At 41.3% G+C, this 19,844-nt stretch overlaps 1 protein-coding gene across 2 annotated transcripts in view; it reads right to left on the bottom strand.

The window, feature by feature from the left end:
* Window positions 1-19,844, bottom strand: part of RABL6 (RAB, member RAS oncogene family like 6) — a 53,093-nt gene that overhangs the window by 21,777 nt on the left and 11,472 nt on the right. For both annotated transcript variants that reach the window (XM_073556015.1, XM_073556016.1), the window contains exons 4-9: window positions 11,408-11,455; window positions 10,820-10,875; window positions 10,563-10,654; window positions 10,176-10,316; window positions 5,994-6,099; window positions 4,872-4,975 (exon numbers count right to left, since the gene is read on the bottom strand). In XM_073556015.1, the coding sequence (XP_073412116.1) occupies window positions 4,872-4,975; window positions 5,994-6,099; window positions 10,176-10,316; window positions 10,563-10,654; window positions 10,820-10,875; window positions 11,408-11,455 (547 nt within the window). The remainder of the gene's footprint in view (window positions 1-4,871; window positions 4,976-5,993; window positions 6,100-10,175; window positions 10,317-10,562; window positions 10,655-10,819; window positions 10,876-11,407; window positions 11,456-19,844) is intronic.

Here is a 19,844-nt window from a genome sequence, read left to right as displayed (position 1 = left end):
GGGTATTGCTACGTTCAGTAGAAATTGTGGGACCAATTTTGCTGCCATTTTTACCCACTTCTTGAGTGAAAATGTAAAATATTGCCTAAAACAAGATTTTGGTGGTAAAAATGTAGTTACTGTATTTTGTCCTCACTGCCCGATGGTATAAAATTCTGAGACACACCCATGGTGTATGATCACTGCACCCACCCCTAGATGAATTTATTGAGAGATGTAGTTTGTAAAATTGGGTCACTTATGGGGAGTTCTGCTGTTTTGGCACCTCATGGGCTCTCCCAGTGGGTCATGGCACCTGCAAACCATAACAGTAAAATCTGGCGCTCCTTCAATTCTGAGCTCTGCCTTGTGCCCAAACAGTGGTTTACCCCCACATATGGGGTATCAGGGTACTCAGGACAAATTGCACAAGAATTCTTGCGGTCCAATTTCTGTTACCCTTGGGAAGATAAAAAATTGGGGGCAAAAAGATAATTTTTGTGAAAAAAACATGATTTTTTATTTTTACGGCTCTACATTATAAACCTCTGTGAATTACTTGGGGGTTCAAAGTGCTCACCACACATCTAGATAAGTTCATTAGGGGGTCTAGTTTTGAAAATGGTGTCACTCGTGGGGCGTTTCCACTGTTTAGGCACATCAGAGGCTCTCCAAAAGCGACATGGCGTCCCATCTTAATTCCAGCCAATTTGGCATTAAAAAAGTAAAATGGCGCTCCTTCCCTTCCAAGCTCTGCCATGCGCCCAAACAGTGGTTTACCTGCATATATGGGATATCAGCGTACTCAGGACAAATTGTACAACATCTTTTTAGGTCCAATTTCTCCTGTTACCCTTGATAAAATAAAATAAATTGGAAAAGTAAATTTTTTGTGAAAAAAGTTAAATGTTCATTTTTTAACATTCCAAAAATTCCTGTGAAGCCCCTGAAGGGTTAATAAACGTCTTGAATATGGTTTTGAGGGGTGTAGTTTTTAGAATGGTGTCACTTTTGGGTATTTTATATCATATAGACCCCTCAAAGTGACTTCAAATATGATGTGGTCCGTAAAAATAAAATGGTGTGTAAAAATGAGAAATCGCTGGTCAACTTTTAACGCTTATATAACTTCCTAACAAAAAAAATGGTTCCAAAATTGTGCTGATGTAAAGTAAACATGTGGGAAATGTTACTTATTAAAGGGGTTGTCCGGGCTTTTCACATAATCTCAGTGCATATCTGGGCTGCAGAATGTTGACAATAAGTAATTTACCTTCTGTGACCAGTTTGCAGCGTTTGCCAGATATCATCTCTTGCTTCTATGAAAAACGTCCAGGGGGGGGGGGGGGGGTGTGTTCTGGCATTGAAATGATGAAATGAGAACTGGTCGTTTCCTCCTCACTAGTTTCACTTTCCATAGAACACTGTTCAGCGTGTGTCTGGGGGAGGAGCAGCTGGGTGGTTCTGCTTTCTGCACTGAGGCTGCTAGAGGGGGAGGATTTGTTACTGTGTGAGGAGGGCTTGTTCATGTGGACGGGGAGGGCCTGTAGTAATGGAGGGTGGGGTTGTTGCTATAGAGGGCATGTTTTTAGTAGAGTAGGAGGAAACGACCAGTTCTCATTTCAATGCCAGAACACACCCCCCTGGACGCTTTTCATAGAAGCAAGAGATCATATCTTGGAAACGCTGCAAACTGGCCACAGAAGGTAAATTACTTATTGTCCGCATTCTGCAGCCCAGATATGCACTGTGATTATGTGAAAAGCCTGGACAACCCCTTTAAGTATTTCATGTGACATATCTCTGTGATTTAAGGGCATAAAAATTCAAAGTTGTAAAATTACGAAATTTTCGCCAAATTCCCAGGTTTTTTTTTCACAAATAACAACAAGTTATATCAAAGAAATGTTACCACTAACATGAAGTACAATGTGTCACGAGAAAACAATGCCAGAATCACCGGGATGCATGGAAGCGTTCCAGAGTTATGACCTCATAAAGGGACAGTGGTCAGAATTGTAAAAATTTGCCTGGTCATTAACATGCAAACCACCCTTGGGGGTAAAGGGGTTAAGTGTACATATGTTTTATATATAAAAAAAAAATAAATAAAAATCACACACTCATATGAATCCCCTTGGTGCACCTCCTCTGGACTTCTCTCCTTCTCTTCTGACAGGTGTTGTTGGCATGTGACCACTGCAGCCAATGAATGGTCGCAGTGATTGGCTGCAGCTGTCAAACATCTTCCACATCTGCCATAAGAGAAGGAAAGAAGAGACAGGTGGGGAATATGGTCAGCAGAACTGCGCAGCATCAGAGGATCCATAGACAAGTTTATGCAATTTCTTCTAATCTTTTTAATTTTCTTTCACACATTGAAGCTATAAGAAACAAACGAGAGATGCACAGAAAATCCCTTCAATCACTCAGGTCCCAAAAGCCACACCAGTGTGAAAATATATGTATATATAAATAATATTAATTAATATATTAATTAATATATATATATATATATATATATATATATATATATATATATATATATATATATATATATAGCAAAGCAGAAACGCCCAGCAAATGGAAACTTCAGGTAATTTAAAAATTCCAAAAATTTATTGTAGAGTATTCAGAGTTCAGTAATAAGATGCAGACATAAAGCTGAACAGACTACGCGTTTTGGCGGAAAAAGACTGCCGACTTCTTCACGGTCTCAAGCTGGGCATTTCTGCTTTTCTTTCTGCATTGTTGGACAAGTTCCCAGTCCTGGCCCGTGCAATACAGAGAGAACAGGTATTTATTGTCCAGAGCTCGGAGGACAGCTGGTCCAAGTTGTGTATATATATATATATATATATATATATATATATATATATATATATATACACACACACACACACTAGCTGAAGAGCCCGGCGCTGCCCGGGCATAGTAACTAACTGTGGTTAGTTATAGCAAATTATAATTATCCTCCATCCCATAGTCCCGTGCCCATATGCCCATAATACATATCCTCCATCCCATAGTCCCGTGCCCATATACCCGTCATACATATCCTACATCCCATAGTCCAGTGCCCATATACCCATCACACATCCTCCATCCCATAGTTCCATGCCCATATACCCATCATACATATCCTCCATCCCATAGTCCCGTGCCCATATACCCGTCATACATATCCTCCATCCCATAGTAGAGTGCCCATGTACCCATCACACATCCTCCATCCCATAGTCCAGTGCCCATATACCCATCATACATATCCTCCATCCCATAGTCCTGTGCCCATATATACCCATCATACATATCCTCCATCCCATAGTAGAGTGCCCATATACCCATCACACATCCTCCATCCCATAGTAGAGTGCCCATATACCCATAATACATATCCACGATCCCATAGGCCTGTGCCCATATACCCATCACACAGCCTCCATCCCATAGTCCCATGCCCATATACCCATCATACATATTCTCCATCCCATAGTCCCATGCCCATATACCCATCACACATCCTCCATCCCATAGTAGAGTGCCCATATACCCATATCATACATATCCGTCATCCCATAGTCTCGTGCCCATATATACCCATCATACATATCCTCCATCCCATAGTAGAGTGCCCATATACCCATCACACATCCCCCATCCCATAGTCCCGTGCCCACATATAACACTCATACATATCCTACATCCCATAGTAGAGTGCCCATATACCCATCACACATCCTCCATCCCATAGGCTCGTGCCCATATACCCATCATACATATCCTCCATCCCATAGTAGAGTGCCCAAATACCCATCATACACATCCTCCATCCCATAGTCCCGTGCCCATATATACCCATCATACATATCCTACATCCCATAGTAGAGTGCCAATATACCCATCACACATCCTCCATCCCATAGTAGAGTGCCCATATACCCATCATACATATCCGCCATCCCATAGTCTCGTGCCCATATATACCCATCATACATATCCTCCATCCCATAGTAGAGTGCCCATATACCCATCACACATCCTCCATCCCATAGTCCCATGCCCATATACCCATCATACACATCCTCCATCCCATAGTCTCGTGCCCATATATACCCATCATACATATCCTCCATCCCATAGTAGAGTGCCCATATACCCATCACACATCCTCCATCCCATAGTCCCATGCCCATATACCCATCATACATATCCGCCATCCCATAGTCCAGTGCCCATATACCCATCACACATCCTCCATCCCATAGTCAACCATTATGAAATAATAAGGAGCGGCGGGGCTTGCAACCTATGATGACATCAGCGTCGCCATGGCAACCATTGTGACATCATAATGAGGGGCAGGGCTTGATGCGCACACACAGTTTCCCCATTATGTAGATAGGGGCATTATGACATCATAATGAGGGGCGGGGCTTGACGCACACACACTTTTTCCCCAGTATGTAGACGGGCAAAATGGTTTGGTGAATTGGAACGCGCGGGGTTAAAATTTCGCCTCACAACATAGCTTAGGATGCTCCATACACATACATACATACACACATTGAGCTTTATATATTAGATATATATATATGCCACAGATTTACTCGCCAGCCACTACCTCAGAGCATATTACCATAAAATAGACATGTCATTCATTAAAAAAAAAAAAAAATTACACCGAGAGACACAAAGAAAAAGTCTATTATACTTCAAACATTAAATGGAATGAAAAGAAAACTCCAAACAATTGCCATTGCTATTGCTCTCTGATATCAGCCACTTTACTGATGATAGTACTGATCTAGTGTCAGGGAGATGGCGAGTGTAAAGGAGCACCCCGACCTCCTCCCTCTTAACTAGAGCCCATGCAATAAGCAGCGACCTACATTTCATAGTTCTGGTCCTCCGTCTCTTGCTGGACAGACAGCTCCTCCAGGGTGGCGTCAATGTCCAGCTGGTTCGTCTCCAGTTGTCGTAACAAGGTTTCTCGCTGTGGGACACAAAAGTAAATGTCAGATATGGACACATGATACGCACCATAGACAAAAGCTGAGGCCTTTAACCCTATCCTTCTGTAAGGCCAACACTGATGTTCAGAAACCCAATGGTTAATAGTGTCAGGTTCCACATAGAAATAAATAAGTAAGGCTGTGCGGGATCATTCCCTGCAGGATAACCTTACAGCCTTAGTTACCGTTACTGGAGCAATAATGGGGATTGTAACTCCAGACCGAGAACGGAGCTCGTGCAGAAACTTCAGATGCCCCGATGGTCTCGGGTGTACCGAAGGGCATTTACAAAGGAAAGCCCAAGTACAAGGAGACGGTAAAGCTACCAAGAGGTGTTCCTACTGGCATGTGGCCGCAGGATATACCTTCAGGCATGATCAGCTCTGTAGGTGGTCTGCGGCCTTATCCATCCTGACCAGTTCTGTAGGTGGTCCGCAGCCTATCATCCATGCTGACTGGTCCTGTAGGTGGTCTGCAGCATGTCATCCCTCCGCTCTCTACCCCTGATGATCTGCCATGTATGTCATCGGCAGCATGTCACCCCTCCTGATTGACCATGTAGAAGGTCCGCAGTCTGTCACCCATCCTGACCAGTCCGGTAGGTGGTCCACAGCCTATCATCCATCCTGATTGGTCGTGTAGGTGGTCCACAGCATGTCATCCCTCCTGATTGGTCGTGTAGGTGGTCCACAGCATGTCATCCCTCCTGTCACTATCTCTGATGATCTGCCCTGTATGTGGTTTGCAGCATGTCACCCCTTCTGATTGACCGTTTATAAGGTCTGCAGCCTATCGCCCCTTCTGACTGGTCCTGTAGATGGTCCACAGCCGTCACATCTCCTGACTGGTCCATTAGGTGATCCGCAGCTTATCACCCCTCCTGATCGGTCCTGTAGATGGTCCACACTCCTCCTGCCTCTAAAGTTATTAGTCTTCATGAACAGGTTAGCAGAATTTAGTATAATATGGGGAGATGTTGGTGGCGATTTGGGGTCTTACCTGAAGCTGCAGAAATGGGATGTTAAAAAATTTGTGCAAGTATTTCAGCCCAAAGCTGTTCTTCATAGAAGACTCAGCATAGCGGATATAGGAGGAACCGGGGCGCCTGTTTGGGAAAGCAAAGAAGTAATGGAGTGATCACCCTTGTGATACAAACTACTGGGAGCACGAAAAGAATAAAAAAAAATCTTTAAGGTATTCTCCAAGATTATACAAAGATTATAAAATAGATTGGAGGGGGGATGACTCACAACATCCCACCAATCAGCTGATAATAAGGTCCAGAGCACTCCAGTGAGCACATTGTACCATGCACAGCGTCACAGATTAATAGTGGCTATGCCTGGTACTACAGCTTAGTCCCATACACGTGAATGTAAGCAAGATGCTCTAAGCTTATTACCAGGCACAGCCACTACTAAGTCAAGGGCTCTGTGCATGCTAAACTATTAAGGATTCTCATAAACATTAACCCCTTCACGACCAATGATGCCACATAGGCGTCATGAAAACTGGTGCCAATCTGACAAGTGACGCCTATGTGGCGTCATGACTTTAAAGCCCCCCTGCGGGTCGGGGGACCTAGGTCACTGAAAGGTCACCCGACTAGTGATGTGTCGGTCGCGAACGATCCGACACAAAGAGCCAGCTCCCCGCGGTGAATGATGGGAGCCGGCTACCCAGTGAGAGCCGGTAAAATCCTTGAATGGCTCTCACTGGGCCTAAAATCCCGGTGTTCGGCAGACGTAACTCCGCCCACCGGAACAAAACTCCGCCCACTAATCAATCTAATTGGTTTCTAGCGAGTGGGCGGGGGTTTATGCGGTAGGTGGGTGGAGTTTAGGACGCCATAACACATATACAATAGGGATCCATTTAGGATCCAAAAGGAGTCGAAAAAGAGCCGGCTCTTTTTGGTGAGCGGAGCCGTGAGAGCTGGATCACCAAAAAGAGCCGGACTGCCCATCACTACACCCGACCCGCAGCTACAGGGGGCTTTGTTCTTCACCATAGGGGGCGTGGCTTCGCCCCCACGTGACTACGATCGCTCTGATTGGCTGTCAGAAGTGAAACAGCCAATCAGAGCGATAGTAATATTTCATCAATGAAAATTGATGAAATATTACAATCCAGCCATGTCCGACGCTGCTGTAGCATCGGACATGGCTGGTGACAGCGATCCGACCCCCGCCACTGAATGACAGCGGCGATGTGCCGCCGCTGTCATTATCTCCCCCCCCCGCCTTCCGATCGCCCCTCCTCCCACCCCCCGGTGCTCAACGGTCCCGGATCATGGGCGCCGCCATATTGGAAAATGGCAGGCGCATGCGCAGTGCGCCCGCCGGCTGCAATTTCCATTCATTCATTTTGATCACTGTGATAAACTCTCACAGTGATCAAAATAGAATGAAAAGTAAATAACCACCCCGTTTATCACCCCCATAGGCAGGATCAACTAATAAAATAAAGAAATTATTTTTATTTTTCCATTAGGGTTAGGGTTGGAAAGAGGGTTAGGGTTGGAAAGAGAGTTAGAATTAGGGTTAGAGTTGGAATTAGGGTTAGGCTTGTGGTTAGGGTTGGGATTAGGTGTGTGTTGGGGTTAGGGTTATGGTTAGGGTTGGGATTAGGGTTAGGGATGTGCTGGGGTTAGGGCTGGGGTTAGGGATGTGTTGGGGTTAGGGCTGAAGTTAGAATTGTGGGGTTTCCACTGTTTAGGCACATCAGGGGGTCTCCAAACGAGACATGGTGCAACCACTTACTCCAGCCAATTTTGCGCTAAAAAACTTAAACGGTGCTCCCTCCCTTCCAAGCCCCGACGTGTGCCCAAACACTGGTTTACCCCAACATATGGGGTATCAGCGTACTCAGGAAAAATTGCACGACAACTTTGGGGGTCTAATTTCTCCTGGTATCCTTGGGAAAATAAAAAATTGGGGGCTAAAAAAATATTTTGGTGGAAAATTGTTTATTTTTTTATTTTCACGTCTCTGCGTTATAAACTTCTGTGAAGCACTTGGGGGTTCAAAGTGCTCACCAGGCATCTAGAGAAGTTCTTTGGGAGGTCTAGTTTCCAAAATGGGGTCACTTGTGGGGGGTTTCTATTGTTTAGGTACATCAGGGGCTCTGCAAATGTTACATGATGCCCGCAGACCATTCCATCAAAGTCACCATTTCATAATGTCACTACTTCCCTTCCGAGCCCCGACGTGTACCCAAACAGTGGTCCCCACCCACATATGGGGTACGAGCGTACTCAGGACAAACTGGACAACAACTTTTGGGGTCCAATTTATCCTGCTACCCTTGTCAAAAAAAAAATTGCTGGCTAAAAATCATTTTTTTTTAGGAAAAAAAAAATATTTTTTTATTTTCACGGCTCTGCGTTATAAACTTTTGTGAGGCACTTGGGGGTTCAAAGTGCTCACTATGCATCTAGATAAGTTCCTTAGGGGGTCTAGTTTCCAAAATGGGGTCATTTGTGGGGGAGCTCCAATGTTTAGGCACACAGGGGCTCTCCAAACACGACATGGTGTCCGCTAACGATTAGAAGTAATTTGCATTTCAAAAAGTCAAATGGCGCTCCTTCCCTTCTGAGCCCTGCCGTGTGCCCAAACAGTGGTTCCCCCCCACATACGGGGTACCAGCGTACTCAGGACAAACTGGACAACAACTTTTGTGGTCCAATTACTCCTGTTAGCCTTGTGAAAATTAAAAATAGTGTGCTAAAATTCATTTTTGAGGAAAAAAAATTAATTTTTATTTTCACTGCTCTGTGTTATAAACTTTTGTGAAGGACTTGGGGGTTCAAAGTGCTCACTACACATCTAGATAAGTTCCATAAGGGGTCTCGTTTCCAAAATGGGGTCACTTGTTGGGGAGCTCCAATGTTTAGGTGCACAGGGGTTCTCCAAACGCGACATGGTGTCCGATAACGATTGGAGCTAATTTTCCATTCAAAAAGTCAAATGGTGCTCCTTCCCTTCCGGACCCTGCCGTGCGCTCAAACACTGGTTTATGACCACATATGAGGTATCGGTGTACTCAGGAGAAATTGCCCAACAAATTTTAGGATCCATTTTATCCTGTTGCCCATGTGAAAATGAAAAAATTGATGCTAAAAGAAAATTTTTGTTGGAAACATTAAAATGTCCATTTTTTCTTTCCAGGTTGCTTTAGTTCCTGTGAAACATCTGAAGGGTTAATAATCTTCTTGAATGTAGTTTTGAGTAGCTTGAGGGGTGCAGTTTTTAGAATGGTGTCACTTTTGGGTATTTTCTGCCATATAGACCCCTCAAAGTGACTGCAAATGTGAGGTGGTCCCTAAAAAAATATGGTTATGTAAATTTTATTGTAAAAATGAGAAATCGCTGGTCAACTTTTAACCCTTATAACTTCCTAACAAAAAAATATTTTGTTTCCAAAATTATGCTGATGCAAAGTAGACATGTGGGAAATGTTATTTAGTAACTATTTTGTGCCACATAACTCTCTGGTTTAACAGAATAAAAATTCAAAATTTGAAAATTTTCACCAAATTTCTGACTTTTTCACAAATAAACGCAAAAATTATCGACCTAAATTTACCACTAACATGAAGTCCAATGTGTCACGAAAAAACAATCTCAGAATCGCTAGGATCCGTTGAAGCATTCCTGAGTTATTACCTCATAAAGGGACACTGGTCAGAATTGCAAAAAATGGCCTGGTCATTAAGGTCAAAATAGGCTTGGTCATGAAGGGGTTAAACTAAAGTCGGCTGAACCCACCAATGACTGATTCAGCCAAAAATCTAATGTACATAGTAGTGCCGGCCGATTGATGGTCAGGAGGGATGTCGATTTGACATGTCCAGTTTTGGACTGCCGATCACATTGTTCTCCCAGCGATAAGCAGGTGTGCTCACGTTAAAAAAACTATAGGTAATAGAAGGGATCTCCTAATGAACAACTCCATATTAACAGCCCCAGGATAAAATAAAAATCTATACTTAACTCCAGCACTGTTCCACCATTCTGAGACTTGTGTTCACCAACGGAGAGCTTACGTTACCACTGCAGCCGGTGAGCATTGATCAGCTGCAGCCCTCACAGCGGAAGAATACTCTTTTCACATCGGACGTACAACTTACTAAGCAGGTCAGAGGTGGTATATAGCAATGTATACTGTCCTATCACTCACCGGTTCAGGCTCTGTATGAAGTCTCGTACGTCATCAGGCAGGATGACTCTGTGCTCCCCCATATCACGGTGATTGCCAAGCACACATACAGGGACGTGGCTGGGGACCTTTGGCAGTTCGCGTGTGATGTAAGTAAAGGTCCTGAAACACAAAAGTGGACTGTCAACTCTGAATCATAGAAACATCTGCCCATCGCATCTTCTGATGGTTGACAGCAACAGTAAAGATCTGTAAATATGGGGATCATATGTTAATCCGCCAATCATCTAACTGCCTCAGTGGAACAAAATCAGAAAAACAAGGTCCTTACAGCCAATAATTGATGTGCATAAGAGTGTGTCCTGCTCCACACCCTGCACAACCCTACCCATGGAGAAAGATACCCACCACTGCTTGGTGATGTCAAACATCATAATCACTCCATTGCAGTTCTTGTAAACATCCAGAAACTCCGCATCTAGGGCCAGATCTGCGTCCGTCTTATAAGAGAAATTAGAAATGTAGATCATGATTTTTTGCATTACATCGTGCCAAGCAGAACAGTGAATGCAGCTTTGGATGTGACTAGAGCATAACAAAATTGGCATTTAAAATGTTATTTGCAAAAAAAACCAAGAATCTGAATTGGGGATGTGTTTTCTCACCTCCTGGGGCTCATTTTCCAGTTTCAGGGTGCTCTCTCCTCTCTTCTTACCTTTACCTACAAAGTAACGACTGGTTACAGAAAAGTGTAACATTCAAAAAGTCACAAAATAACTTGAGGTACTGTCGAATTGCCTGTTATCCTGACCGTCTGCCTTGTCCCTTGTGCACATGGATTTCTCTCTGAATAATTTTATGATACTATGTCTGTACGTTATGGGATAGTCAAAGTGTTTACTTTTTTTTTTTTTTCAATTGTTCCACAAATCAGTGACCTACGGCTATCTTTGATTCTGAGAGGCTCGGCCTCTCTCACATGCCTTCTTTATTACAGTCATGTGGCTTAGCTGAAAACTGACCCTTCAGCTGTTCTTCATTAGTACATTACTTTTTCAGCTTTTTGTTAATCCTGTCCCAACTTTTTTACAATTGAGGTTGTAAATAGAAAAGAAAAGAAAAATGTGTTTAATATACAAGAATTTCCTGAAACTGTGGCCCCGTGGTCATGGTTCTCAGATTTTACAGGATAAAACTGTCCTGTTCGGCTACAGTGAGAAAGACACCAATAACAACATATAAGCGGAACGTACCCTTATCCACCACGTCCCAAACTTCTACCTTCACTATGTCGTCAGTGGCTGCAAAAAGACAAATATAATATGTTGCATCGCAGTCTGAAATATTAACAGTGTGCAAGCAAAATCAATTCATGTGGAAGGGGTTATTCACTTTTAAACAATCCATAAAAACTAAGAAAAGCTTCATAGAAAAAAAAAGACAAAGGAAATAAATGGATGTATTCCTTCCAAATCAGAGAGAGACAACCAGATAAACACAACTACAGCTATACACACATATAGGGTAATAGTTATATTCTTGTACATAGGAGCAGTATTATAGTAGTTATACTCTTGTACATAGGGGCAGTATTATAGTAGTTATATTCTTGTACATAGGAGCAGTATTATAGTAGTTATATTCTTGTACATAGGGGCAGTATTATAGTAGTTATATTCTTGTACATAGGGACAGTATTATAGTAGTTATACTCTTGTACATAGGGGCAGTATTATAGTAGTTATATTCTTGTACATAGGAGCAGTATTATAGTAGTTATATTCTTGTACATAGGGGGCAGTATTATAGGAGTTATATTCTTGTACATAAGGGCAGTATTATAGTAGTTATATTCTTGTATATAGGGAGCAGTATTATAGTAGTTATATTCTTGTACATAGGAGCAGTATTATAGTAGTTATATTCTTGTACATAGGAGCAGTATTATAGTAGTTATATTCTTGTACATAGGAGCAGTATAGTAGTTATATTCTTGTACATAGGGGGCAGTACTATAGTAGTTATATTCTTGTACATAGGGGGCAGTACTATAGTAGTTATATTCTTGTACATAGGGCGCAGTATTATAGTAGTTATATTCTTGTATATAGGGGGGCAGTATTATAGTAGTTATATTCTTGTATATAGGGGGGCAGTATTATAGTAGTTATATTTTTGTATATAGGGGCAGTATTATAGTAGTTATATTCTTGTATATAGGGGCAGTATTATAGTAGTTATATTCTTACACATAGGAGCAGTATTATAGTAGTTATACTCTTGTACATAGGAGCAGTATTATAGTAGTTATACTCTTGTACATAGGAGCAGTATTATAGTAGTTATACTCTTGTACATAGGAGCAGTATTATAGTAGTTATATTCTTGTACATAGGGGCAGTATTATAGTAGTTATATTCTTGTACATAGGGGCAGTATTATAGTAGTTATATTCTTGTACATAGGGGCAGTATTATAGTAGTTATATACTTGTACATAGGAGCAGTATTATAGTAGTTATATTCTTGTACATAGGGGCAGTATTATAGTAGTTATATTCTTGTACATAGGGGCAGTATTATAGTAGTTATATACTTGTACATAGGAGCAGTATTATAGTAGTTATATTCTTGTACATAGGGGCAGTATTATAGTAGTTATATTCTTGTACATAGGGGCAGTATTATAGTAGTTATATACTTGTACATAGGAGCAGTATTATAGTAGTTATATTCTTGTACATAGGGGCAGTATTATAGTAGTTATATTCTTGTACATAGGGAGCAGTATTATAGTAGTTATATTCTTGTACATAGGAGCAGTATTATAGTAGTTATATTCTTGTACATAGGGGCAGCATTATAGTAGTTATATTCTTGTACATAGAGGGCAGTATTATAGTAGTTATATTCTTGTACATAGAGGGCAGTATTATAGTAGTTATATTCTTGTACATAGGGGGCAGTATTATAATAGTTATATTCTTGTACATAGGGGGCAGTATTATAGTAGTTATATTCTTGTACATAGGGGCAGTATTATAGTAGTTATATTCTTGTACATAGGAGCAGTATTATAGTAGTTATATTCTTGAACATAGGAGGCAGTATTATAGTAGTTACAGTTAGGTCCATATATATTTGGACAGAGACAACATTTTTCTAATTTTGGTTCTAGACATTACCACAATGAATTTTAAACAAAACAATTCAGATGCAGTTGAAGTTCAGACTTTCAGATTTCATTTGAGGGTATCCACATTAAAATTGGATGAAGGGTTTAGGAGTTTCAGCTCCTTAACATGTGCCACCCAGTTTTTAAAGGGACCAAAAGTAATTGGACAGATTAAATAATTGTAAATAAAATGTTCATTTCTAGTACTTGGTTGAAAACCCTTTGTTGGCAATGACTGCCTGAAGTCTTGAACTCATGGACATCACCAGACGCTGTGTTTCCTCCTTTTTGATGCTCTGCCGGGCCTTCACTGCGGTGGTTTTCAGTTGCTGTTTGTTTGTGGGCCTTTCTGTCTGAAGTTTAGTCTTTAACAAGTGAAATGCATGCTCAATTGGGTTGAGATCAGGTGACTGACGTGACCATTCAAGAAAATTCCACTTCTTTGCTTTAACCCCTTCACACCCGAGCCTGTTTTTGCCTTCGTGACCGGGCCAATTTTTTCAATTCTGACCAGTGTCACTTTATGAGGTCATAACTCTAGAACGCTTCAACGGATCCTACTGATTCTGACATTGTTTACTCATGACATATTGTACTTCATGATGGTGGTAAAATTTTTTAGATATGAGCTGCGCTTATTTGTTAAAAAAATCAAAATTTGGCGAAAATTTAGAAAATTTTGCAATTTTCAAACTTTTAATTTTTATGCCCTTAAATCAGAGAGTGATATCGCACAAAATAGTTAATAAATAACATTTCCCACATGTCTACTTTACATCTGCACAATTTTGGAAACATAATTTTTTTTTTTTTAGGAAGTTATAAGGGTTAAAAGTTGACCAGCGATTTCTCATTTTTACAACAAAATTTGCAACACCATTTTTTTTAGGGACCACCTCACATTTGAAGTGAGTTTGGGGGGTCAATATAACAAAAAATACCCAAAAGTCACACCATTCTAAAAACTGCACCTCTCAGTGTACTCAAAACCACATTCAAGAAGTTTATTAACCCTTCAGGTGCTTCACATGAATGAATGGAATATGGGTGGAAAAAATAAACATTTAACTTTTTTTCACAAACATTTTACTTCAAAACCATTTTTTTTTATTTTCACAAGTGTAAAAAGAGAAAATGAACCACAAAATTTTTTGTGCAATTTCTCCCGAATACGCAGATACCCCGTATGTGGGGCTAAACCACTGTTTGAGCACACGGCAGAGCTCAGAACGGAAGGAGCGCTGTTTGACTTTTTCAATGCAGAATTGGCAGGAATTGAGATCGGATGCCATGTCGCATTTGGAGAGCCCCTGATGTACCTAAACAGTGGAAACCCCCCACAAGTGACCCCATTTTGGAAACTAGACCCCTTAAAGAACTTATCTAGATGTGTTGTGAACACTTTGAACCCCCAAGTGCTTCACAGAAGTTTATAACTTAGAGCAATGAAAATAAAAAATCATTTTTTTTCCACAAAAATGATCTTTTAGCCCCCAATTTTTATTTTCACAAGGGTAACAGGAGTAATTGGTCCCTAAGAGTTGTTGTCCAATTTGTCCTGAGTACGCTGGTACCCCATATGTGGGAGAAAACTACTGTTTGGGCTCACGGTGGGGCTCGGAAGGGAAGTAGTGACGTTCTGAAATGCAGACTTTGATGGAATGGTCTGCGGGCGTCATATTGCATTTACAGAGCCCCTGATGTACCTAAACAGTGGAAACCCCCAATTCTAATTCCAACCCTAACCCCAACACACCCCTAACCATAACCCTAACCACAAACCTAACACCAACACACCCATAACCTTAATCCCAGCCCTAGCCCTAGCCCTAACCCTAACCTGTGTACCTGCTTTTTTCTTTTTTTTTTCTTTACTTTTTTTTATTTTTGTGACAAGATCGCTGCGCTGCGATCTGACTCATAGTAACGCCACTTCTCCTCTGATCTCACACTGACAGATGATCAGAGGAGAAGCAGCGTTACTATGTGACTAGATCGCTGCCTGGCACACTGTAACGTGACTTCTCCTCTGATCTCACAATGACAGATGATCAGAGGTGAAGCAGCGTTACTGTGTGACAAGATCGCTGCCTGGCACAGCTGTGCCAGGCATCGATCAGCTGTGCCAGGCAGCGATCTAGTCACACAGTAACGCTGCTTCACCTCTGATCATCTGTCAGTGAGATCAGAGGGAGAAGGCGCGTTACAATGAGGGAGATCGCCGGGAAACAAGCAGCTTTCCCAGTGATCGCTCCCATTGGCTGCTGTGACGCTGACGTCATCAGGACCTGAACCAATCAGGTCTCGATGACGTCGGGGGTCCCAGCATGCATTGTGCACCGGGATCCCTGCGTTGTAAGGTATGTGGGGGTCCCGGGGGGCACAAAACCGCCGACAGTAGATAAACGTCGGCGCTGCACAAAGCCCAGCAAGCGCCAACGTTTATCTACAGTGGGCGGTCGGGAAGCGGTTAATAAACTCCTGGGTTGCTTTGGCTTTATGTTTTGGGTCATTGTCCATCTGTAGTATGGAACGACGACCAATCAGTTTGGCTGCATTTGGCTGGATCTGAGCACACTGTATGGCTCTGAATACCTTAGAATTTATTTGGCTGCTTCTGTCCCGTGTCACATCGTCAATAAACACTAGTGACCCAGTGCCACTGGCAGCCATGAATGCCCAAGCCATCACACTGCCTCCACCGAGTTTTACAGATGATGTGGTATGCTTTGGATCATGAGCTGTACCACGCCTTCGCCATACGTTTCTCTTTCCATCATTTTGGTAGAGGTTGATCTTGGTTTCATCTGTCCAAAGAATGTTCTTCCAGAACTGTGCTGGCTTTTTTAGATTTTTTTTTAGCAAAGTCCAGTCTAGCCTTATTCTTGATGCTTATGAGTGGCTTGCACCGTGCAGTGAACCCTCTGTATTTACTTTCATGCAGTGTTCTCTTTATGGTAGATTTGGATATTGATACGCCTACCTCCTAGAGAGTGTTGTTCGCTTGGTTGGCTGTTGTGAAGGGGTTTCTCTTCACCATGGAGACTATTCTGCGATCATCCACCACTGTTGTCTTCCGTGGGCACCCAGGTCTTTTTGCATTGATGAGTTCACCAGTGCTTTCTTTCTCAGGATGTACCAAACTGTAGATTTTGCCACTCCTAATGTTGTAGCAATTTCTCGAATGGGTTTTTTCTGTTTTTTGCAGCTTAAGGATGGCTTGTTTCGCCTGCATGGAGAGCCCCTTATACCGCATGTTTCCTTCACAGCAAAACCTTCCAAATGCAAGCACCACACCTCAAATCAACTCCAGGCCTTTTATCTGCTTAATTGAGAATGACATAACGAAGGGATTGCCCACACCTGTCCATGAAATAGCCTTGGAGTCAATTGTCCAATTACTTTTGGTCCCTTTAAAAACAGGGTGGTAATGTCTAGAACCAAAATTAGAAAAATGTTGTCTCTGTCCAAATATATATGGACCTAACTGTATATTCTTGTACATAGGGGGCAGTATTATAGTAGTTATATTCTTGTACATAGGGAGCAGTATTATAGCAGTTATATTCTTGTACATAGGAGCAGTATTATAGTATTTATATTCTTGTACATAGGGGGCAGTATTATAGTAGTTATATTCTTGTACAGTACATATGACGCAGTATTATAGTAGTTATATTCTTGTACATAGGGAGCAGTATTATAGTAGCTATATTCTTGTACATAGCAGCAGTATTATAGTAGTTATATTATTGTACAGAGGGGCAGTATTATAGTAGTTATATTCTTGTACCTAGTGGGTAGTATTATAGTAGTTATATTCTTGTACATTGGGGCAGTATTCTAGCAGTTATATTCTTGTATCTAGGGGGCAGTATTATAGTAGTTATATTCTTGTATTTATGGGCAGTATTATGGTAGTTATATTCATGTTTACTGGGGTAATATTGTAGCAGTTATATTCTTGTACATAGGGGCAGTATTATAGTAGTTATATTCTTGTATATAGGTGTAGTATTATATTAGTTATATTCTTGTTTATTGGGGTAATATTATAGTAGTTATATTCTTGTACATAGAGGGCAGTATTATAGTAGCTATATTGTATATAGTAGGCAGTATTATAGTAGTTATATTCTTGTACATAGGAGCAGTATTATAGTAGTTATAGTCTTGTACATAGGGATAGCATTATAGTAGTTATAGTCTTGTACATAGGGGCAGCATTATAGTAGTTATATTCTTATACATAGGGGCAGTATTATAGTAGTTATATTCTTGTACATAGGGAGCAGTATGGTCTAAAATGTTCAGTCTGCCATTAGATCTTTGTCAATGATTAAGACGCACGGTTTTGCGTTGAAACGCGTTTGATTTTAATGTTCTGGACTATGACGTGATTGCTTTTATACTACTGGAAGTGATGGAATAAAAGAAAAATGGATTTTATGGACTTACAGAGCTGGACTTATTTTTTCTAAGTTCTGAAAACTTGCCGCACAACAGGATCCGTGCGCTCCAGGAGGAGGTGAGCAGACACTAAACTTTTTTGTATATTTTCAGTATTATAGTAGCTATATTCATGTACTTAGAAGGCAGTATTATAGTTGTTATATTCTTGTACATAGGAGCAGTATTATAGTAGTTATATTCTTGTACATAGGAGCAGTATTATAGTAGTCATTCTTGTACATAGGGACAGTATTATAGTAGTTATATTCTTATACATAGGAGTAGTATTATAATAGCTATAGACTTGTACATGGGGTAGTATTATAGTAGTTATATTCTTGTACATAGGTGGCAGTATTATAGTAGTTATATTCTTGTACATAGGGGGCAGTATTATAGTAGTTATATTCTTGTACATACAGTCATGGCCAAAAGTATTGACACCCCTGCAATTCTGTCAGATAATACTCTGTTTCTTCCTGAAAATGATTGCAAACACAAATTCTTTGGTATTATTATCTTCATTTAATTTGTCTTAAATGAAAAAACACAAAAAGAATTGTCCTAAAGCCAAATTGGATATAATTCCACACCAAACATAGAAAAGAGGGTGGACAAAAGTATTGGCACTGTTCGAAAAATCATGTGATGCTTCTCGAATTTGTGTAATTAACAGCACCTATAACTTACCTGTGGCACCTAACAGGTGTTGGCAATAACTAAATCACACTTGCAACCAGTTGACATGGATTAAAGTTGACTCAACCTCTGTCCTGTGTCCTTGTGTGTACCACATTGAGCATGGAGAAAAGAAAGAAGACCGAAGAACTGTCTGAGGACTTGAGAAACCAAATTGTGAGGAAGCATGAGCAATCTCAAGGCTACAAGTCCATCTCCAAAGACCTGAATGTTCCTGTGTCTACCGTGCGCAGTGTCATCAAGAAGTGTAAAGCCCATGGCACTGTGGCTAACCTCCCTAGATGTGGACGGAAAAGAAAAATTCACAAGAGATTTCAACGCAAGATTGTGCGGATGTTGGATAAAGAACCTCGACTAACATCCAAACAAGTTCAATCTGCCCTGCAGTCCGAGGGTACAACAGTGTCAACCCGTACTATCCATCGGCGTCTGAATGAAAAGGGACTGTATGGTAGGAGACCCAGGAAGACCCCACTTCTTACCCCGAGACATAAAAAAGCCAGGCTGGAGTTTGCCAAAACTTACCTGAAAAAGCCTAAAACATTTTGGAAGAATGTTCTCTGGTCAGATGAGACAAAAGTAGAGCTTTTAGGGCAAAAGCATCAACATAGAGTTTACAGGATAAAAAAGAGGCATTCAAAGAAAAGTACACGGTCCCTACTGTCAAACATGGCGGAGATTCCCTGATGTTTTGGGGTTGCTTTGCTGCCTCTGGCACTGGACTGCTTGACCGTGTGCATGGCATTATGAAGTCAGAAGACTACCAACAAATTTTGCAGCATAATGTAGGGCCCAGTGTGAGAACGCTGGGTCTCCCTCAGAGGTCATGGGTCTTCCAGCAGGACAATAACACAAAACACACTTCAAAAAGCACTAGAAAATGGTTTGAGAGAAAGCACTGGAGACTTCTAAGGTGGCCAGCAGTGAGTCCAGACCTGAATCCCATAGAACACCTGTGGAGAGATCTAAAAATGGCAGTTTGGAGAAGGCACCCTTCAAATATCAGGGACCTGGAGTAGTTTGCCAAAGAAGAATGGTCTAAAATTCCAGCAGAGCATTGTAAGAAACTCATTGATGGTTACCGGAAGCGGTTGGTCGCAGTTATTTTGGCTAAAGGTTGTGCAACCAAGTATTAGGCTGAGGGTGCCAATACTTTTGTCCGGCCCATTTTTGGAGTTTTGTGTGAAATGATCAATGTTTTGCTTTTTGCTTCATTCTCTTTTGTGTTTTTTCATTTAAGACAAATTAAATGAAGATAATAATACCAAAGAATTTGTGTTTGCAATCATTTTCAGGAAGAAACTGAGTATTATCTGACAGAATTGCAGGGGTGTCAATACTTTTGGCCATGACTGTAGGGGGCAG

This window comes from Dendrobates tinctorius, unplaced genomic scaffold (assembly GCF_039654945.1).
Source record: "Dendrobates tinctorius isolate UK_male_01 unplaced genomic scaffold, ASM3965494v1 ptg000231l, whole genome shotgun sequence".
Lineage (NCBI taxonomy): Eukaryota > Metazoa > Chordata > Amphibia > Anura > Dendrobatidae > Dendrobates > Dendrobates tinctorius.
This window is presented reverse-complemented; position numbering and strand designations above follow the sequence as displayed.